At 42.1% G+C, this 24,222-nt stretch overlaps 1 protein-coding gene across 1 annotated transcript in view; it reads right to left on the reverse strand.

Annotated features, from left to right (window-relative positions):
• The window catches only part of CRB1 (crumbs cell polarity complex component 1), an 80,487-nt gene that overhangs the window by 35,557 nt on the left and 20,708 nt on the right, over positions 1-24,222 (reverse strand). Inside the window, exons 6-12 of the mRNA XM_044302422.1 lie at positions 20,360-21,286; positions 15,866-16,410; positions 8,519-8,681; positions 4,832-5,732; positions 4,641-4,685; positions 1,797-1,925; positions 65-191 (exon numbers count right to left, since the gene is read on the reverse strand). Coding sequence (XP_044158357.1) covers positions 65-191; positions 1,797-1,925; positions 4,641-4,685; positions 4,832-5,732; positions 8,519-8,681; positions 15,866-16,410; positions 20,360-21,286 — 2,837 coding nt within the window. The remainder of the gene's footprint in view (positions 1-64; positions 192-1,796; positions 1,926-4,640; positions 4,686-4,831; positions 5,733-8,518; positions 8,682-15,865; positions 16,411-20,359; positions 21,287-24,222) is intronic.

The raw sequence follows: 24,222 nt of genomic DNA on the forward strand, positions 1-24,222 counted from the left end.
AGGATAATAATTGGAACAGATTTTGCCACAATAGCATAGACACATAGAATGACAGATCGCTTACATCAATCTCGCAGATATCCCCAGCATAGTTCATATCACAAATACAATGGAAGCGATTGGGCAGGTTCTGGCAGATGCCCCCATTCAGACAGGGGTTTGATTCACACTCATTAATGTCAGTCTCACACCTGAAATGCCAGAAAGCAGTATAACAGTTTATCACATAATTGCATCCCAAGGAGTTTAAAGTTCTATATTCTGCACATCATTTTTTTTTACATGGTGCCATAATACAATTCCTAATGATCCTATATCAATCAACCAAAACATTGTGTAGATCCACCTTGTGCAACAAAACAGCTTTAACCTGTCAAAGCATGGGTTCTACAAAACCACTGAAGGCATTCTGTGGTATCTGGCCCCAAAACATTAGCAGAAGATCCTTTAAAGGAGTTGTCAGCAGTATTCAATTTTTATATATAGCTCACAGTGGGTTAGAAAAGAAGCAATATTCACCCCCACCAATTCCCTGATGATGTCATTCCAACACTTACTGGGTTCCCACTGCTCTCCACTTAGACACAAAGGACCACTGGACAACCCTTCTTATAAGTTGCAAAGTGGGACCTCCATGGACTAAGCTTTTCTTTTTAGATAGAGTTCTTGGGAATTTGGAGACCAAGTGATCACCTTGAACCCTTTCTCATGTTCCTCAAACCATTCCTGAACAATTTTTTCAGTGCACCAGCATGCATTATCCTGCTGAATGAAATTGCTGCCAGTAGTAGAACTATTGCCGTGAAGTAATCTGCAGGTACAACATTCAGGTAGCTGGTGTGTGTCAGAGTAACATCTACATGAATGGCTCAAGGTTTACCTGTAAAACATTGACCAGAGCATCACACTGTCTCTAACAACTTGCCTTTTTCTCATATTTTATCTGGATGTGTTCTCCCCTCAGACAAGCAACACACCCGGCCATGCACTTGATGTAAAAGGAAGTGTTATTTTTTTAAACCAGGTCACCTTCTTCCACCTTCTTCCATTGCTCCATGGGCTAGTTCAAATGCCGTTGGAGGTACAAGTTAGTGACAGTGGTCAGCATGGGCACTCTGACCAGTTTGAGGCTATGCAGCCCCATAAGAAGATAGCTGCAATGCACAGTGTGTTCTGAAACCTTTCTATCCATAGCCAGAGATGGCTTTTTTTTCGCAATTTATGCCATATTAGCCCTTCTGTGGGATCAGACCTGATGGGCTAGCCTTTGCTCTTCATGTGCATTATTGAGCCTTCAGTGCCTATGATCTTGTTGCTGGTTCATCATCAGTTGTCGTTTCTTGGACCACATTTGGTAGGCGCTAACCATGGGATACCAGAAAACCTTACTAGACCTGCTACTTTTGAGATGTTCTGAGCCAGTAGACTAGCCATCACAGTTTGGCTATGTCAACCAGATCCTTACACTTTTCAATCTATCCTGCTTCCAACTTCAAGAACTGACTAATATGCCCTACCTCTTGACGGTATTCAACGGTATTCACAGTTTTAATGTTATGGCTGATCAACATGTAATAATACACCAATGTAATAACACTTTATTGCTGTATTCAGGGTGTTCCCCTAGACCTATTCCAGAGATCCACCACCTCGATGGTTTTAACCAGGGACATGCCTCAGGCTAGTTGTCAGGGAACGCCCTCTCACTCTCTGGGTTAATTACAATACATTATAAGGAGGTGCTAATCTTCTATATGCATATAATTCATATTGTAGGTGGCTACGATGTGACTTACCTCTCTCCCACAAATCCAGGGTGACAAGAACATCCTAGCACTCCTTTCTCCTCAGTGCAGTTGCTGTAGTTGTAACAGGTTATGTTTTTCTTTTCATTGCCACAGAAAATGGAAGGCATTACATGAAACCTGTAATAATCAGAAAAAGAGACTATCCAGAATGGAGGAATGGATACAATACAGAGTACTGAACACACACTGAACAGCTTAGGGCTACATGGTAGCTTGTCCCATACAACAGGCGCAGGACCAAGTGGCACTATGTATGGTTCACACAACTCAAGTTGGCCAACCTTATTTTCTAAAAATCAACCACATCTTTTGTTAGACATTAAATTGCAGCCACACCATCTAACTTCAAAAACAAATCTGTTTTTCAATAAGGTCTCTTCAATACAGTGTCTTACACTTGTTCTACAACTTCATGTGTGACTCTATAAAATAAAATGTGTGGCCCACTACAAATGTTCTTTTATCGGCTTGTAGACAAAGACAAATCTACAGGCACATTTAGATGTTGCGAGGAGCAACTTATTGTCGGAAAGGAAAAGTTCCTTCCCAACAATCAGCTTCTCGTTGAATGGAGGTGAAGCGCTGCATTTAGAGGCAGAGATTACCTCCGCAGTTTAAAGACGAGTGATCGCTGCTGCTATCACCTGTTCCCATACAAAATCATTGTTCCTGGGCAGCAGAGTGCTGTCTGCACAGTACAATCTGCTGCCCAGAAATGATGATTGAGGTGACTGCCTTTTGCTTAGTCATCGGGTGATCTGCAGCACAGTTGAATGGGCAGATTATCGTCAACGGCCTGAACATCCCACTGTGTAAACCGATCTTTCCTATGTAGGCAATGCAAATCTGTAAAAGTAAATTACTTGAGGTGCCCATGCAGAACAGATGAATGTTGACTGAACCCATCAATTTCAGCAGGATCTCTTGATCATCATCTGTATATGGCAGTGTCCTGATTCTACCCCAATCGCAGATATTGGGGGAAAGAAGGATTGAGCAAGTTGGTTAATCACCATGCCAGATGTGTTGTTTTCACAGGAGATCAACCACTGCCAAAGGTGCCTGACAGTGACTTATTGCTTTCTGACCATTAAGAACACATGTACAATTGAACCAGCTTGGTGTGCATATTTATGAAGAGGTCTGGAAGAATAGTGAATGACTCTATCTTAGCTGTATGGCCATCTTTACATCTGCTTCGTTGTCCATTTTTTTCTGTGAGAAGGGAAGAGAAACAGATGTGGGGATGCAGTCGATTGGCCCAGAGTGATGAGCCCAACACTGGCAACACACCAGAAAGACCCTCCCCACTTAGTCCGTATGGAGATAGGGACTATGTAGATGGTTGGAAAACAAATAAATGGCTGCAGTCTATTCAATTAATGTCTACAGCTCCATGAGGAGTAATTGTGATTTAGGTATGCTTAGGGTGCCTTCACTAGCAGCAGATTTTCTGCAGAAAATTCCACGACTGAAAAAAGTTGCATGGATCAGCCTTCTGGGAATCCGCTCACATGATGCTCTTCTTCTGAGAATCCTACTTCTACAGATTTCCAGCCCAGGCACAGGACATCACTTCTGCTATGGATGGAGCTACAACTAGTCCTTGCCCTTGTGCATGTGCAGATGAGGTCAATTCAGGAGTTTGCACATGCGACAGGGAGAGGAATATTTCTGGCCCGTCTCTAGTGACGTCAGTGGAAACCGGACAGAAATGTGACGTCAGTGGAAACTGGATTTTCAGAAGAGGAGCGTCATCTAGCTGGGTTCCTGGGAGACCAATCCACACAACTTTCTCTTACAGACATGTTATGTGTAATTAAGGTGGCTTTGTGGGACCCACTGGGTCCTGGGAACCTCTTTTATGTTCGGTATGCTTTCATACAATTGTACTACTGAACATAAAGTTCTTCCTCATAATTTATAAAAATAGTTTTAGTTTTAATCGAAGTTAATTATATTTATTTGGCTTAAGTCATGGGAAGGAAGTTAATCTATTTTATCAAGCTGATCCCCTAGACTGCTGGTTGAAAAGTCAGTAACATTTTATTCAAAAATACATGATTTTGAAATTGATCATCTAGAATATTTCTTCAGTGTTGTTACTAGAAACTACCTCTCCCAGTCAGCTGTCTGAGAAGGCACTGACTCTCACAGTAGCATCACTGCCTTCTTTCGCGGCTGTGCTTTGTGTTGAAGCTCAATCCCATTCACTTCAAAGGGGCTGAGCTGCAACTAGACCATGTGACCAATAAACATGATGTCACATGGCGTAGGCAAAGCTGTGAGAAGGCCGTGGTGCTACTGTGAGTGCCTGTGAATTTTCAAACAGCTGATCGGTGGTCCCCAGCTGTAAAACCCCACCGATCAGATACTGATGACCTATCCAGAGGATAGGTCATCATTAGAAAAGTCCTGTAAAACCTCTTTAAGAGGAGATACCTATGTCTCTTAGCTAATATAGCCAAGCTACAAATACAATAAGTAGGATTTTAAAGATGAAGCTTTGTCAAATAGCTATTTACAACTGGGGAAGGATTAGTAAAACATGGCCACCTTCTTCTAGATAACCAGCTACACCTGTCCATAGGTTGTGCCTTGTTTTGCACCTTGGCTTCATTGGAATGCTAAAATTAAAAAAGAGAACTATGGATTGCACATAGCAACACCATATACAACCTTTGGACAGGTCTTTGTTATACATTTTTCTCTGGACCCCTTTAGGTTACAGGAATAACAGACACATGTGCAGAGTGTTGCAGCACTAAAGGGTTTATGAAGCTAATGGAGCTAAGGCACATACGCACATTGTGTGGAGATGATGATACATACATTCTTACCAAACTCAGAGCAGATTTTTCAGATTCTGAGGACAAACTGTGAAGGACATAAGAATGAAGGTGCAGTTATGTTATTACACACAGATGGACGGACTCCACAACCTGCGACTATGCACAACACGTAACACAATGGACACCACATACTCTCTGAATACAAGGTCATGAGATTGGCTCAGTTCTCACCTGCAGTGCTGCCCAGTGACATTAGCTGGACAGAGGCAAAAGTACCCATCTGCTCCCGCCATGCAGGTGGCACCTCTAGCACACAGATGACGATGACAGCTAATGAAGTCACAATTAGGTCCAGTGTAACCTGTCTCACACTCACATCTGTAACCGTCAGCTTCAATAGTACAGTTGCCATGTGCACAGGGGTTAGGTAGGCACTCTGTGGTTTGATTTTCACAGATGTCTCCACTTCTTCCTTTAGGACAAGTGCAGACTGGGTGGGTGAAGACATCACGGCAACTGCCTCCAAACAAACATGGGTTAGAGGCACAGGGATCAGACACTAGGCATCTGATGTCAACAATCTCAGGAGAGGTTTTTACAAATTGCTCAACTTGTGGTTTAACCATCATGTAATCTGTATCTGCAAAGTATGGTAAGTGTATTCCTTCAATGAGAACTGTGCCAAGACATCCGGTAAAGTTTCTCTCCATTCTGTCAATGTCTACACCCAAGTAAATATCTGTACCCTCCTTGAGAAAGTTCAGGTTTCCTGTCGCAAGTGAACTTGTTGTTTTCTCTGGCTTTCCATCGATTTCCATCTGCCATGTTGAGGACTGGGATCCAGGAGCTGTCATTGATAAGGTGACAGTGTGCCACTGGCTGTCCCCCACTGATTCCCTACTGGATAGACGCACTGGATTGAGGTCATTCCCGCTTTGCAGTTGAAAATGTAGAAATTTGTTCTGGATGTTAACCCTAATGATTTCGGGTTCTCGTTGGGCATGGAGGAGCACAGATTCAGAGTCTATGGTGCGGAAGCCGATGGTTAGGTTGGTGAGGTCTCTCATTATTTTACCATTACTTCTAAAAGTGATGGTTTGACCTTTGCCACTGAAGAGTGCATTGGAAATACCTGTTATACCAAATGAAAACAGGAAAGCAAGAAGTTATTGTATTCTGAAGGACTTATTATAGACTAGCTTCAGGTCATACTGACATGTTGTCCCTTTAACTGTAAATGCCAGATTTATCCTATATTAGTTTTGTGTGAATAAAGACTGGAGGGACAAACATAGATAGTAGTCGTAACAAGCAGACCCACAAAAACTACGTTATATAACGCTAAGATTATTATTTTTTTATTTCAAAAATAGACAAATTAACATATTCCAATTGCCAGAATCACCAGCACACCAGCAATTTCCTCTCTTTTCTGTCTGAAGGAAACTGGTGCAACTTGTATAATGTAATAAAAGAAAAAAAGGGGAAGGTTATTCCAATCTTTTAGGGATACTGAAATTGTATAACTTGTATAACTCATACTCAATGCTTCTTTAATTATTTTGCAAGTTAGCTCTCTTTCCAAAAATAATATAAAACTGAGCCTCTAATGCCACAAGATGTAAGGTAGCTATCCTATTAATCAATGCTTGACCTTTTAAACAGGCCTTGAGACATAATTAAGGATTATCGCTAAGCCAGTACCTCATCTGCAGACAGCTGTTTCGGGGTGATTGCCTTTTATCAGTGCAGAAAGGAGAGAACTGGCTTAAAGGCTATGTACAACATCAGTAATTTTTTAATTTTTTTTATGATTGCATGTTACTCATTTTTGGCTGAAAATATTTTTTTTTTATTTGCCTTTATTAAAAATATTGAACTGTTCTGTCACAAAGGGTTAACTGTTTTTCTAGCTGTGTGACTGGTACTTTTACTTTCACTTTGTGCCAGTCATCTAATAAACCTTATATCTAAACTACTGAAAGGTCATAAACACTTATTAAGTCTCACTCTTATCAGTAAGATAAGAACTGAGCTATAATGAGTGTTTATAAGGTCGGAGAGCAAAGAAAATAAGTCCGTCAACTTCTGGTCTGATTGAAAAAATGTCAGCTCTGTACAGAAAAAAGGACTTTATCTTTTTAATAAAGACCAATTTAAAAAAAATATATTTTTAGCTTAAAATGAGTACAATGCAATAATAATAAAAAAAATGCTCTCAAAAGATGTACAAATGTAACGCTCCAGAATGGCATTACCAATTCTGCACCCCGCTACTGTCTTTATTGGTTAACCTCATGTCATCATGTGTATTTATGTCAAGTCCTAAACACTGTGCATTTCAAATTTTGGTAACTGTTCTTGTTCATGTAATTTACCTGTTTCATCAGAAGGTGGCAGCAAGCATGGCAGAGCTACATTAATAGAGAGTGGAACCCTTCTTTCCATTCTACCACCCCCCATCTGTGGTGTGGTGGGCATGTCCCACTTTCTGCAGGGAGGGTGGAATTCTAGTCAGTTCTAGTTTACCCCCCGCCAAGGGATGGTGTGCAGCAAGTGTACGTCACTGCTGGACGTGCCTTGCCCAAGCCAGCTAGAGCACCTTCAGCTCTTCTAGATGTGGAGGCCACAGCTTGGAGCCTCTGAAGCCAGGAGGAGTTTTCCCTGGACAAATCTAGAGTCAGACTACAGAGAGGAGTTGCAGCAGACAGCTAAAGCAAAGTTATTCAGTCAGCCTGTCAACACAGCAGAGCCAGAGAGCACCAGATGTAGCAGTTGAGTTGAGTTTGTTCGCCTGCCAGAGTTAATGCTAAAGCCTGCTGGGAACTAAGACAAAGACTTAGGCCCCATGCACACGGCCGTGTTTCACAGCCGTGTGCGGGCCGTGGAACCGCAGCCTGGATCCCTCCTGAGAGCAGGAGCGCACGGCGTCACTGGTTGCTATGACGCCGTGCGCTCCCTGCTGCCGCCGCAATACAGTAATACACTGGTATGATCTATACCAGTGTATTACTGTTCTGTGCCGGCAGCAGGGAGCGCACGGCGTCATAGCAACCAGTGACGCCGTGCGCTCCTGCTCTCAGGAGGGATCCAGGCTGCGGTTCCACGGCCCGCACACGGCTGTGAAACACGGCCGTGTGCATGGGGCCTTAAACTGTTGAAGAAACGTTTATGCAAAGTAAAGCTGCTATTGAACTTTATCACAAGGTCTGGACTCAATTTATTTCATCATCCCCTTGATAAACAACCCCCCTTTCATTGCTTCGGGGCCAACACCTGGGGTCCAGTGTATCCAGGTAGGAGCAGCGTGACACATGCATTAACATTAAGGGACATTTAGGAAACCCTACACCACTCTGGCATGCCTACACCTGGGTACCATCTACTGTATCACTAAAAGGGGTCCTGTGTCCTTGTTGCTTCATTGCAACTGGCATCACAAAACAAGTACTAGTATAGTACTCTTAAAGGGCCCTGGGGAGGTGCCCGCTGCACATAGACTTTAACTGGGTGAGAGGCCTTTGTCAGGATTTGGGGCAGTACTACTTATTATGGAGAGCACCTAGTAAACATAAGGAGTCTCATAGGCCAAGCAATCAGGGCAATCACCCTGAAACAGTTGTCTGCAGATAAGCTCAGCTATTATTCTAAATGATGTCTGAAGTTCTGTTTAAAAGGCCCAGCATTGCCTTATAGGATAGCTACCTTACATCTGGTGGCAGTAGAGACTCAGTTTCCTTTTTGGAGAAAGGGCTAATTTGTATACCTTTTTCCTAGAGGAGCATTGGCTAGCCTTCAAGTCTCCTCGCACCTATTAGGCACTCTCCATAAGGAGAAATCGTACCCCCTGAATTATTTTGAGAATTAAGTACGAGATAATTTGTGTTTAAGTACAAAAATGAAAAACATTGTACTTACATTCATATCCTCCAGGTACAGGCTGGCAGACAGACCCAGAAGGACACTGAGTGAGCTGGCACCACATAAGGCCTTCACATGCCTTTCCTGGTGTATTTGAAGAACATGAGCAATCATGGCCCACTGTACCACTGCAAATACTTCCATTCTGACAAAGTCTGGGCTAAGGCAACAAGAGATAGGTGGTTACAATAAGTATTCATGTCATGTATACACATTAGAGATTAGCACATTCATTTCTACATTGACTCTGAATAATGATAATCACTCCAATTTGTTACAAATCTTCCATGACATGTTAGCTTGGAGGTGTTTACAAGAGCTAACTACTTACAGCCTGTCATTGGGATTAAAGTTTGATCAGTGGGGTCCAAATGGTATACATTGTTCCCAGATTTAAAGAGGAACTGTCTGCTCCCCTGACATGTCTATATTAGTAAATAAAAATAAATAAATAGAAGACACCGCAGCACATCCGTTGGTGAAAAATAGTGGATCTTTATTCACCCAAGCGACGTTTCAGTCCTCTTACTGGGACCTTTCTCAAGCAATACATTTTATCAAACTGTGAGTTTTTATAGTCGTAGGTCATTAGCATGCATAAATGACAATTAAACATTCATATAAAAAATGTGCAAGAAAATCTCATAAAGATTTGTACAGAGAAAGCATCATACCTGAAAAATATATCCGATGCAAATAATCGAATATCCCAAGTATCCAAGTACAGTGATTATACCATAACATAGAAAATTACATAAGTGGCAATCAAGGATACATGATAAACACCTGTGTATATATAATTGTGGACAGACCTTGTGTGGAATCGGGCAAGCTCAATCGTTGGCTGATACACTGTTGCGGACATCACCGCATGGAGACGGCGTCCCAGAACTCAAACTGCGCATGTCCATGATGTCACAACGGGGGCGGTCACCTAGTCCCGTGTGAGAACATGGAACGAAAACTGCGCCTGTCCGTGACCTCACCGAAGGGCTAATCACATGACCCCATAGGGGGACATCACGTGACAGGTTGCAGATTGTACGTCACAGTAGAATAAGTATAGACATCTTTAACAGTACGTAAATCGAAAGCAGCAGCTAATCGAAAAGGATGTATCACCCCGGGTATAATTACGGAAGACGTGCAATCATGCGATGCACTGTCATCCGAACATATAAGTGGAAGTGGGGGAAGCCGGTAACAACCGTATTCACCCCATTTCACTCAAGTAACCCTATCAGGTGAAAAGAACATCCATAATAATCATAAAATCATCCTAATGAAGTTGTATCAAAACACTCTAACATGTATGCAGCTGTTGCGGGATAAGCCATAGAAATTCAAAAGTATCCAGCTTCATGTTGAGCAAAGCCCGTCCATCCAAGGAATCTGTAAGTGACAAGAATCAAAAATATATTATCCAAATATATTCATAAAAAGAAAATTTTTTCACTACAAAAGTCGACTAGGGCAGACTAGAAGGGAGTCATATAAATAACCATGGCTTATACTCTACGTTCAAACCACCCGGTTTCACAGTTTGTAACTTAAAGATCCGTTCGGACTCGCGTTTTTTAAGCATTTTCATGCGATTACCGCCAGTTCGCGGCTGTGGAACATGATCAAGAATCATGAATTTTAAGTCGCCCTCAGCATGGCCCAGATCCGCAAAGTGATGCGAAACAGAGAGATCCCTGCGCTTCTTACGTATGGAGAAGCGGTGCTGGTTGAAGCATGACTTAAAATCACATGTGGCTTCCCCCACATACAAGAGTTTGCAGGGGCACCATAAGACATAAATGACAAAGCTCGAATCACAGGTCAAATAAAATTTAAGGGGATAAGAAATCCTAGTCTGGGGATGTATAAATTCACGTCCCTTCACCATGTACTTGCAATTTACACAGTGAAGGCACGGAAAACTGCCACTTTTCCTAGGGGCCAAAAAACGTTGACTACTACCTTTCTGTGGTCCTATATCGTTTTTAACTAATTTATCTTTTAGATTACCACCTCTCTTGTATGACATGATCAGTCTACTCCTAAATTCTGGAATATTTTTATGTTCTGTACTTAAAATCGACCAATATTTATTAATTATTTTGCTCACATATGGACTAGCTTCACAAAAGGTGGATACAAAAGATATTTTCTGGGATTGATCCCTCTTAGTGCCCTGGAATAATTCACTTCGTTTTTTCTGATTGATGCGTTTTAATTGCACTTGCAATATGGAAGTCGGATAATGCCGTTGTTTAAAACCTATTGTCATCCTATCCAAAGTAGTATCCAGTAAGGACGTATCACTAATTATTCTATTTGCTTTGATAAATTGACTGTACGGTAGTGACCAATTATATATACACAGGTGTTTATCATGTATCCTTGATTGCCACTTATGTAATTTTCTATGTTATGGTATAATCACTGTACTTGGATACTTGGAATATTCGATTATTTGCATCGGATATATTTTTCAGGTATGATGCTTTCTCTGTACAAATCTTTATGAGATTTTCTTGCACATTTTTTATATGAATGTTTAATTGTCATTTATGTATGCTAATGACCTATGACTATAAAAACTCACAGTTTGAAAAAAATGTATTGCTTGAGAAAGGTCCCAGTAAGAGGACTGAAACATCGCTTGGGTGAATAAAGATCCACTATTTTTCACCAACGGATGTGCTGCGGTGTTTTCTATTTTTGTATTACACACCTTGGTAAGGTGTTTGTTCTGCTGGCACCCAGTTTTTTCTACTTGGAGTGCTGCCCTATCGTTTTATATTAGTAAATAGAAATATCAAAGCTAAAGTGAAAATCTAAAAAATACCTTTATTATATCACATAGGGCCCTTTCACACTTGCATTGTCCGGATCCGGCGTGTACTCCACTTGCCGGAGGTACACGCCGGATCCGGAAAAACGCAAGTGTACTGAAAGCATTTGAAGACGGATCCGTCTTCAAAATGCTTTCAGTGTTACTATGGCAGCCAGGACGCTATTAAAGTCCTGGTTGCCATAGTAGGAGCGGGGGAGCGGCATACTTACAGTCCGTGCGGCTCCCGGGGCGCTCCAGAGTGACGTCAGAGCGCCCCAGGCGCATGGATGACGTGTACATGCGATCACGTCATCCATGCGCCTGGGGCGCCCTGACGTCACTCTGGAGCGCCCTGGGAGCCGCACGGACGGTAAGTATGCTGCTCCCCCGCTCCCCGCTACACTTTACCATGGCTTCCAGGACTTTAGCGTCCCGGCAGCCATGGTAACCATTGAGAAAAAGCTAAACGGCGTATCCGGCAATGCGCCAAAACGACGTTTAGCTTAAGGCCGGATCCGGATCAATGCCTTTCAATGGGCATTAATTCCGGATCCGGACTTGCGGCAAGTGTTCAGGATTTTTGGCCGGAGCAAAAAGTACAGCATGCTGCGGTATTTTCTCCGGCCAAAAAACGTTCCGTTCCGGAACGGAAGACATCCTGATGCATCCTGAACGGATTTCTCTCCATTCAGAATGCATGGGGATAATCCTGATCAGGATTCTTCCGGCATAGAGCCCCGACGACGGAACTCTATGCCGGATCCGGACAACGCAAGTGTGAAAGGGGCCATAGATAAGTAAGGGTACAAGTGTGCCCATATAAAAACGTATTGCTTTATAGCTATAACAAATAGAAAAACTCCCACTACAGGAAAGATACTATATAGTATATAGATACATATCTAATGGGGAGGTCGGGGGATGGTGAACTATCCCTATATCGCCCTTAGCCCAGGGTTGCCCCCTGATGGTGGAGGTTCCCTGTCCCCGTACCTAAGACAGACTGATATACCCCTATTATAAGCCTACAAAAATAGGTAATATTAAAACAGTGGTATCAGAATAATAACACACAAAAATATTGGAGCAATATGAGCTCCTAGATGTATAGATAAAGCTAATCAATCCACAAAATGGTATAATGACCCCGACGCGTTTCACCTTTAAATAAAGATTCATCAGGGGCTAATACAGAAGTAAACATAAAACAAGGTAGGGATCAAGAGATAGATAAATAAACCGATGTCAAATGATAATACTTAGCTCCCGGACACATGAGTGGGACAGGATAGTCCCCACAGATCAAATGAGACAGCCTGAAAATAACAGCCTAGAAAGTAGATAAAAAGTATAATGACCATATAGCTAACACAAGATAAGTAAGATAATACAATAATCCAGTTCAGATTACTCACTATTGCTGGGGAGCCCACACAAAATACGTCCGGTGGATGCAGAGCTATGGAGCTAATGGCTCAGACGCCGATGTTCTGTGAATATCTGCTGCCCGTGAAAATCTGCTGCCCCTGAGCGACCTTATAGGCTCTAAAGAAGGCTTGGCTCCGGGCAGCTTATTTTACAGCCCCTGTGAAGATCCGATGCCCCTGAGTGTGCCCGATGTTAAAATAAACTGCCCAGCTCCTGATACAGCCCCTGTGAAGATCCGATGCCCCTGTGCGTGCCCGCTCTCCCCATTCAGCCTCTATTAAAAAAAGCTGCCCAGTGCATGTGAAAATCTGCTGCCCGCGCGTTCACATACAGCAGCTGTAAAATAAGCTGCCCGGAGCCAAGCCTTCTTTAGAGCCTATAAGGTTGCCAGCTTTGGGACACACCTACCTCAGAAGCGTGACGTCGAAACCGGAAGTGACGAGGGCAGCAGATTTTCACAGAACACTGGCGCTTCAAACCCACATGGAACTTCTGTACGCTATGGAAGTTACTTCCGGTGCGGTGGAACGCATCAGGTAACTTCCTGCACATGAGACACATCATGGAGCGCATCTATCTATCATGCAGAACCCCCTGGTAAAAGTGCCAGAAGAAAACGAGTTGTTTTAAACCATCAGTGCATGAAAAGGGGAACCATAGATGGATGTTAAGATGTAAAGAAGATAAGGAGAAAATATAGAACAGGGTACCCAATAGATTATAAGGGACCCAGATTAGCGCAAATTGGCTTGATAGAAAACCCTCTGGTGTTTTTAGATGTGGCACCTGCAAAGCTTGCAATTTTATATGCACCACTGAAGAGGGAAGACTTTTAGGGCTGTTTCACACAAGCGAGTCCATTGCAGGAATCAGGCTCCGTGTGTGAGTGTGATCCTCCGCTCTGGACTTGCAGGAGCGCACGGCATTATCATGATGTATAATGCTATGTGTCTCTGCATGGGCTTTTTTCCACAGAATCATAGTGACATTAAGCTGTCAGTATGATTCTGTAGAAATAAGGTCAAGCAGAGGCACATAGCATTATACATCATGATAATGCCGTGCGCTCCTGCAAGTCCAGAGCGGAGGATCACACTCACACACGGAGCCTGATTCCTGCAATGGACTCGCTCGTGTGAAACAGCCCTTAGGGAATTTAGTGATGTAACAATACTCCAGTAGCCAATCATATTAATGAGCGACCATAATGGCGACCTTAAAACCATTAGTTTTTCTGCTCTTGAGGTTGTGACCCCATCCCCCAGGAAAGGTGACTGGGATCGAAAGATCCTACAGAAGGAAACAGAGTGGATCTACCGCTTTCGATCCCAGTCACCTGCTGGTCTCAACGAAAGATTGACCTTTAATTTAACAGATCTCCCCCGTGTCTCTTTGTCTCAGATATTGATATGGAACCCTCAACCGACCTTATTGGTGCGAAAAGCACCTTATTTATTGGTGACAATAATTTGTTTGTCACATTATCATTGGTTTGCGCTAATCTGGGTCCCTTATAATCTATTGGGTACCCTGTTCTATATTTTCTCCTTATCTTCTTTACATCTTAACATCCATCTATGGCTCCCCTTTTCATGCACTGATAGGTTTAAAACAACTAGTTTTCTTCTGGCACTTTTTCCGGCGCTTCTGTATGATAGATAGATGCGCTCCATGATGCGTCTCACGTGCAGGAAGTCACCTGATGCGTTCCAAGGTGTGTTCCACCGCACCAGAAGTAACTTCCATAGTGTACGGAAGTTCCATGTGGGTTTTAAGCGCCGGCGTCTGAGCCATTAGCTGCATAGCTCTGCATGCACCGGCCGTATTTTGTGTGGGCTCCCCAGCAATAGTAAGTAATCTAACCTGGATCATTGTATTATCTTACTTATCTTGTGTTTGCTATATGGTCATTATATTTTTTATCTACTTTCTAGGCCATTATCTTCAGGCTGTCTCATTTGATCTGTGGGGACTATCCTCTCCCACTCATGTGTCCGGGAGCTAAGTATTATCATTTGACATTGGTTTATTTTTCTATCTCCTGATCCCTACCTTGTTTTATGTTTACTTCTGTATTACCCCCTGATAAACCTTTATGTAAAGGTGAAACGCGTTGGTATCATTATACCATTTTGTGGATTGATTAGCTTTATCTATACATCTAGGAGCTCATATTGCTCCAATATTTTTGTGTTATTATTCTGATACCACTGTTTTAATATTACCTATTTTTGTACGGTTATAATAGGGGTATAACAGTCTGTCTTAGGTATGGGGACAGGGAACATCCACCATCAGGGGGCAACCATGGGCTAAGGAATATCTAGGGCGATACAGGGATAGTTCACCATCCCCCAACTTCCACATTATATATATATGTATCTATATACTATATGGTATCTTTCCTGTAGTGGGAGTTTTTCTTTTTGTTATAGCCATACAGCAATACGTTTTTATATGGGCACACTTGAACCCTTACTTATTTATCTATGTGATATAATAAAGATATTTTTTAGATTTTCACGTTAGCCTTGATATTTCTTACTTAATTTTCTACGTGATTCACCATCTATCTGGATATATCCAAATTTTTGATTTTCTTTATATTTTAGTAAATACTTTTCATGAAATAACAATTTTGGTGCATATTTTCTTAGGACTTTATACTGTTGCGTTATTCTTCTTTGAAAATAATAAATAAATTCACAACTGGGTGTTGCCAGTTAGGGATGTGTTCCCACACAGTCTGACAATGTACATTCACTGCCCTAGAGCTCTATAATAAAGTTTAGAATGATTATGATCCATGTGCTTCCCGACCTTGGACCCATTGACCCATCCGCAAATGGATGCCGCACAGACCTCATCTGTACTTTGCAGACCCGTATTGTGTTGATCACAAAATACATATGGTGGTCTGTATGTAGCCTTATAAGAAAAGATGCCCCAGAATTGCTATTTCATGGCAGTGCACATATTTACTAAATTAAACGTCAGGAGAGGTGTCAGGTCCTCTTCATCATCAGTTGCACCCATTTTCAAATCAAAATCATGCAATCTATCTTTGGAGTGTTCTTCATTTTTCCCCTCACCTTGCAGCCTATATCATTTAAGCAGCCTCTTGTTACATTGACCAAAGTTGAATTTCCTGAAATGTGTAAGTCCGAACTGGGGAAGAACTCCAGAGCTGTGCCATCAATCCTCAGATCTTGAATACAGCCTTTAAAATACCCTCCTCTCTTAATGGTCTCTAAATGATCAACCAGTCCTCCAACATAGAGAAAACCTGCGTACTGTCCTCTTTTGATATCCAAAGATATAAAATCCAGTGGCAGCGATGAGGTAAACAGGTACAGCTTGTTTTGTGTTAATTTCATGGTAAGCAGATGAACCTGACCATCACTGATACTATGTTCCCCCTTAGACATGACACCATTTCCAGTTCTTGCCGTTAATTTACCAGATTCCAGGGACACTATAATGTCAAAGTGAGTAAAGTTTCCGATGGCAAACATAAACCCTGTATCATGCTTTGTTCTGACAAATGCAGATATGATCATGTCTTCACTCTGTTGAGTCGTTTGGAAAATGGCATATGATGATACATTTCCATATCCAAATCCAGCAGCTTCATACTCTTCAGGGAGAGAAAAATCATTGATTAATGGAAATCTCGGCAGTAATATGTAGTACACATCCTCATCCATGGAAGACACAGGTTTGTAATACAAATGTTTTATGAAATATGCAGATGGACTAGCAGATCACATGTTCATGAATTTATATGAGGGGGTGTTCGTCACTTTGATGTAGATTTTATTAATGTTCATAAGGCACAGGCTGAACAATTTATTTTTCCTCCTTCTATGTATGGACAGCTACTCCAATGTTCTGCAGAAGGTGCATAACCATCTAAAAAAAATCTTTTTTCTCCCTTTTTTTCATCTGGACAGATCCAGATGCAGCTCAGTGTATTTATCTGAACTTCAGAAGTAGCTCAATAGTAACAACTGGAAAATCTCGCTAAAAAAGTCCATATCTCAGAATGTCTGCACCTAAAATCTGTCTAAAAACTGGAGCAAATTGATACAATATTGGTGTGACTTAAAGCAACTAGGGTTTCTAAACTTTCTTCTGACTTACGCTAAAAGAGGGTGGGGCTTATCAGGAAAGGGTGGAGCCTCAAAAGAAAGGGGCAAGGCCTAAGATGCACCATTTTGCTCCAAAATTCTCTCATAAAATTCTGTCTCAAAATAAGTCAACCATTAGTTGGTATAGAGTTAGACAATAGTTTCTATCCTAGCACCAAATTCATCATCTAGCCAGACACACTATGATACATTTAGCCTGTCTAATCTTACATCATCTATGCTATGGGATTAGTAAACCCGGCCCTTGACCTTTCTGTGTGAATGCATGGAAATGTATACATTGGGATCCTGTTATTTAATAAAACAAAATAGTATGGCAGACAACGTCCAGTTCAAATCAGTATTCTAAAAGAAATGATTGCCTTAAGAACTGTCTTCTGGTATAATCTTTGTGCATGGAGGATCAGGAGGTAAGGCTTCAAACATACATGAACCAGAACTCCAGGAGAGATATCACATCAACAGCTTTCACTCCATGAGTAGTTTGCAACAACTACCAGGGCCAGAGACGATACAATAGAAGCAAAAGCCTAAAGAACCATCCACTGTGTAGTAACCATGCAATGTTACTGCAGCTCAGCTCCCATTAGTGCAACTTAAAGGGGTATTCCGGTCTGGGACATTGATGGCATATCACTAGGATATCGATGTCAGATACTGTAGGTGCGAGTCCTGCATCTGGGGCCCACTTATCACCAGGACAGGGCCTCTGAAGTGAAGGGAGTGCAGCTGCTCATGAGTGACCCTACATTCACAGCTATTGGAGTTCTGAAAATAGCTGAGCTAGGGCTCAGCTATTTCCGGTAATCCAATAGAGGTGAATGGAAAGCAAGCCACACATCCTATTGAAATCATCAATGTTCTAGATTGAAATACCCCTTTAAGCTCACTGCCAGAGAGATTAGGCAGACGAATATCAGGTGACCCTGAAGAGAAGACAGAAGCAGTGAAAACTGCTCAATGAGTGTCACTGCCTCTATTGCTCCTGGTGGTCATGTGGTATGTGTATGCGTATACGGTATATGTATAGTTATGTATCAGGCAGATATGTAAATGATTACAGGTGTGGTCTGATTAGACACTGAGGTATAAAATTGCTTCCCCTGCTCCCCTATAAAGAGGCTCTCAGGGGCTACTTTTGGGTAGTGTACCTCTTGGTGAGAGATTGTTGACTGCTAGACATCCCTCTATAAAGCACTCAAACGTGTGTTGTACAGTTAACAGACTTTGAGAGGGGGCACACCATTGGACTGAGAGAAGGAGAAAGGATGTTTCAACAAATTGCCCACCATCTAGGCCTGCTGACCTAGCTGTTAGGAGCTTTGGGAGCTGTGGTTATGCAAGGGCACACACACATGCCAAAAAGGCTCCGGATGGCCAAGAAAGACCACCAGTAAAGATCCACGGACAAGCATAAGCATCTCCCACAGTTTTATTGTCCACCATCAAGACACACACCTGTCTCCCTGGACTATTTCTAGGCACTTAGCAGAAAGAAATTTGGTGTCATGGCACCCATTTTGTGTCCTGCCATTGACAGCCAGCCACTATCAACTTAATTTGCAGTGGTGTCGTGAATGAGAAACCTAGACTGCTACGAACTGAAACAATATAATCTGTAACAATAAATCCAGGTCTTGTGGTGAGCGCTTCAATCCTGGCCCCAACTGCTGGTGTGATGATCTGAGGAGCCATCACATATGACAGTTGGTCACCCCTAGTAGTGATATGAGGGACACTAACTACTCAGTGATATGTGCAGGACATCCTGTGGCCACATGTGTTGCCTCTCATGGCAGGGCTTCCAACTGGTATTTTCCAACAGGATAACGCTTGTCCACACACAACAAGGGTTTCCCAGGAATGTCTCCGCCAGCTTGTAACACTTTCTTGGCCGCCCAGTCTCCAGATTAATCAAGCATTTTTGGGACCAGCTGGGATGCCAGCTTCAGCAACCTGTGAAAGTGAAGGATCTACAGGCCCAGCTGCAACATCCGTGGCAAATGTGCTGCAGCATACCATAGAGAACCTGTTTGCATCCAAGTTCAGCTGTACTCATCTTGTATCCGGGCTAGAGGGAGCCCAACAGGGTCCTAGAGCCTCCTGTCAGTGTACAATTTTCACCAATAATCTTATCCTTTTAGATAGTAGGAAAAGTGGCTATACCCCCCCCCCCCCCCGCTATCATAAAAAAAGGTGCTCAAGGCCGTATGACTCACCCAGTCAAAAAAAAGGATTAATAGTATATGTAATGTGAAAGGACAGGCACTTTACATTCGGAAATCCAAAAATGGAATAAACGCCTGATAGTATATATCAATAGATGTAAATTTATTATAGAACTAAAAAGCAAAAAAATAAAAATAAAGCATAAAACATCAAGCAAATCCTGCAATAAGGTGTAACAGATAGGTAAAATAAAAAGACCGCAAAAATCTATTACTCATAAAATAGGGTTATAAACCATATAATTGGGGTATGGCAATGTTTGGTTAAATATATATCACAAGAATGGCTGAAACTGATGAAGTGGATCGATATTAAGATAGACTACCCTAATATCGATCCACTTTATCAGTTTCAGCCATTCTTGTGATATATATTTACCAAACATTACCATACTCCAATTATATGGTTTATAACCCTATTTTATGAGCAATACATTGTTGCGGTCTTTTTTTCTTTTTATTTTACCTTATCGCATGATTTGCTTGATGTTTTATGCTTTATTCTTTTTCTTTTTTTTTTTTTGCTTGCCTTTTTAGTTCTATAAGAAATTTACATCTATTGATATATACTATCAGGCGTTTATTCCAGTTTTGGATTTCCGAATGTAGAGTGCCTGTCCTTTTACATTACATATACTATTAAACTTATCCTTTTGCTGTAATATTATAATCACTTACAGATATCATCATTACATGCACATATAGAAAGTTTAATTTGATTCCAGTTATATATACGACAATCTCACCCAATGGATAATGTCACCCCAGGAACAGAGTATAAAAAGAAGAAAAAAAGACAAAATTTAATAAAATAGTATACAGGAAATACGCTTAAAAAATGCTTCCCTCCTGCCCCTATTACACTAACATAGATATGTAATAAATGAAATTTCTTAGTATACAGTACAATTAGAAACACAAATAAAACACTTCCACTAGGGTAAGCCTACAAATTCTAATAATGAGCAAAATTATGTGAATACAAATTATAAAGAAACCTGCATTGGTCATGAAAAACAAACTACAGAAATAACCTTGATATCCAAAGAAATAAAAACAATTATAGCTGTTAACCTAAAGTATAGTAAAAAAAAAAGGCTCAAATGTGTTTGGTCCTGAATAACTTATTTTTGTGGAATAACATGTATTTATATACAATTATTTCATCCGATTTATAGTTTTATAAATGATCAGAAGCTGTGGTTACCTGTGGAGCAGTCGTTTCCTCTGTAAGGCCGATGGCAATCACAGTAGTAGTTCAGCCATAAGTTAACACATTTGCCTCTGCTTCCACATGGGTGACTCTCACAATGATCATGTCTCTTGCAACCAAATTCAATGTTAGTTAATTTCCCATCTTCTTCTGTAATTACAATGGAGCCCACTGTAATGTCCCGTATGCAGCCGACAAACTGCGGCTTAATTTCAACTATACCAGTAATATTGGCTCCATGTTTCTTCAGTGCTGATGGTTCACCTCCAAATAATATTTCCTGGAACTCAATATTTGGCGCCTCTCCTAGGCGAGACTGGTTCACACATGTAATTCCACCGGAGGTTTTAAGCAATTTCACATGAATATTGTCTTGGAAGATAATTTCAACTGTATGCCAAAGATCATCACTGACATTGTGAGGCAAATGTAAAAGAGTGCGTAACTGGCTATTGCTTTGTACAGATAAGAACAAGAAGCCATTTTGAAGATACAGTCTCAAGGCTGTTGCTTGGTCTCGAAGGTGTAAAATAGCAGCAGAAGTCTGCACAGAGCGGAATGTGAAAGACACATTGAAGGGTCCCTCTCGTTGAGGCTGTAATTTAAGAGGAAGGGTAGTTCCACCATTAAATGAGAATGTGGTCTGTGTCTCACAATAAGGGCCTGTAAATCCTGGCACACACAAGCAGGTATGGGAGTGTTTACTGTCTATTACATAAGGTATGCAGGAGCCACCATTTTGGCATCTGTTCTCATCACATCCAGTTAGCTCCTGCATACAGTCTGGGCCTCCATAGTAATGTCCATCCAAGATGTATTTAGGACAGTGACAAACATAGCTACCATGAAGATTCTCACAAGTGCCTCCATTCTGACAGGGATTTGACTCACACTCATTGATGTCTTGCTCACAGTGGACACCTAAGAGACAAAAAAAAAAAGAGTCACCTATCTTCTACATTGTTCTCGCTCAATGACTAATCTATTCCTATATTAATTAATAGCAAATGAGATGAGAATAAGATATAATTGTTGTAGATGTGTCATTATCTGGCTAGACAAGTCTAACTTGAACATCAGTTGCTAAAATGAATAGATAATAGCCCGACCCTCCAGATGAAGGAGACCTTACCCAAATGTATGAGGATAGATGAGACAGACATCCATATTACTGAATTGAGCATTCTCAGAACTGTCCCTTGTACTGATCATTAGCAGCGTTTATGTGCATCTTGATGACTGGATTCAGTCACTGGATTACCCTTTAGTACAGACTGTCTTTTCAATCACTTAAAACCAGCTTAGTCTAATTCTTCTTATTAGCGTTTATGCAATGAGTAGAGTGAGAAAGCTCTCTGGGGGTCTAGTGCTCACCTCAGAAGCCAATATTACCCCAATAAAGAATATCAAGAGTTTCTAAGCCTAAGTATAGAGCTATATGAGAACATGAAGAGGATATTCATTACCAGAGGATAAGTTGTTTTTCAGTAGAAAGTCCTTGTACACACCAGCCTGTGTACACATACCACAGGAGGAAAGTATAAGAGGTCCACCACCAATGAATAACATTTTCATTGCTATATTTCTATCGAAAATTCAAGAAAAACCAGTCCTTTTTCATAGCTATCAAGGTCTGAATGCTCAAAACACATAAGATGTACTTGCTGATTGCATCCTGTTTGAGGTGGGTCAAGTGACCACCACAGCCAGTGACTGGCTGCAGCAGTGACATGTCATGTTGCATAATGTTATAAAACTGGTGTAAAGTAGAACTGTCTTAGGCTACTTTCACACTTGCGGCAGGACGGATCCGTCAGGCTAGTCTCCCTGTCGGATCTGTCCTTCCGCTGTTTCGCCGGACCGCCGCTCCGCCGCTCTGTCCCCATTGACTATAAAATGACTATTTTTTAGTCCGGCGGTCTCTGACCGTGAACTGCCGTACTGCGCCGGAGCGCCGCCCCCGTCCCCATTATAGTCAATGGGAACGGAGCGGCGGTCCGGCAATACGGCGAAACAGCGGAAGGACGGATCCGACAGGGTGACCGGCCTGCCGGATCCGTCCTGCCGCAAGTGTGAAAGTACCCTAAGGCTACTTTCACACTAGCGTTTTTTGTGGCTCCATCATGGATCTGCAAAAACGCTTCCGCTACCATAATACAACCGCATGCATCTGTCATGAACAGATCGGGTTGTATTATGTCTTCTATAGCCCTGACGGATCCGTCATGAACACCTTTGAAAGTCAATGGGGGACAGATCAGTTTTCTATTGTGTCAGAGAAAATAGATCTGTCCCCATTGACTTACATTGTGTGCCAGGATGCAGTGGCGGCGTTGGGGGGGGGGGGGGGGTAGGGCAAACTGGGCAATTGCCCAGGGCCCCCATTGTTTAAGGGGCCTCCTGCTTCAGTGCTGCTGTTCAGCTGAAAGTCTGAGGAAGCAAACGGGTGGACAGCTGAACAGCTGCACTTTACAATGCAGTGTACGATCTCCTCCCTCACATATAAGATAAATCATTACCACAGTGCTGAGAGGACCTGCCATAATGTCAGATGCAGGAGGCGGAGCTCAGCAGAGAAGAGGGGATGAAGGACCTGCGATGTGACTAGAACAGGAGGCGGAGCTCAGCAGTGCAGTAATGTAATGAAGAAGAGGACCGGCCATGCATGTGAAGAAGTATGGATTCAATGTAAGTGCAAGGGAAATGCTGGGAGCTGTAGTCCTCTCCTCTTATACCTCCTGTTATATAATATCAGAGTACATTACAAGAGGGGGTATAAGAGGAGAGGACTACAACTCTCAGCATTTACAGGCCATTATTATATAATATCAGGGTACATTACAACACCCTGGATATGCTGGGAGTTGTATACCTCCTCTTATATTGTACTCTGATATTACATAATAACTGCTTGGACATGCTTGGAGTTGTAGTCTTCTCTCATACCTCCTCTTGTAATGTACTCTGATATTACATAATAACGGCTTGGACATGCTGGGAGTTATAGTCCCATCCTCTTATACGTCCCCCTGTAATGTGCTCTGATATTAAATATTAATGGCTTCGACATGTTGGGGGTTATAGTCCTCTCCTGTTATACCTCCTGCAGTAATGTGCTCTGAATTAGGGTGGGGACGATGGATAGGGGAGGGTAGTCATCCGCCTATGGCGCCACTTCGCCCCATAAAGGGGTGCGCATTCATGGTGGTCCAACTTCACAAGCCTCAGGCCGCTAGGCCTTAAGCCTGTGAGGCATTAGAACAGAGCAAGAAGCCGCAATGACATCCCTGCAACCTCCTGCTCTGGGTCTCGCATGATGACGTCATCACGTGAGACCCGGAGCAACACAAGCTACAGATAAAACTGTGGTATCGCAGACAGCGGCGGGGGGACGAGAGGGAGGCAGTTTTTTTTTTTTACTAAATGTCCACACTGCTGGGGGCAACAGGGAAGGGGGAAAAGGAGATCATTATATATACTTGGCAATAGTGGGGAGGAATGGAGGATCATTATATACATACGGGCACTACGGTGGAACATTATATATACATATATTGGCACTATGGGGGGAAGCATTATATATTTGAACTAGTGGGGGGCAGTACAGGGGGACATTAGAGCCACTGGGAGCATTATAGTTATATTATTACTACTAGGGTACTGTAGGGGCGTTATTATTATTTGACGCAATATGGAGGGCATTGCTACTAATGGGAGCTATCTTGGGAAGTATTATCACTATTGGGGGCACCATTACTAATGAGGGCAGTCTGGCTGTATAGTACGGGTGGGCAATATAAATGATATACGATATGAACGATATAGCGATAGATGACCACAGAGCATTAGTGAATTGA

This window comes from Bufo gargarizans, chromosome 7 (assembly GCF_014858855.1).
Source record: "Bufo gargarizans isolate SCDJY-AF-19 chromosome 7, ASM1485885v1, whole genome shotgun sequence".
NCBI classification, from domain to species: domain Eukaryota; kingdom Metazoa; phylum Chordata; class Amphibia; order Anura; family Bufonidae; genus Bufo; species Bufo gargarizans.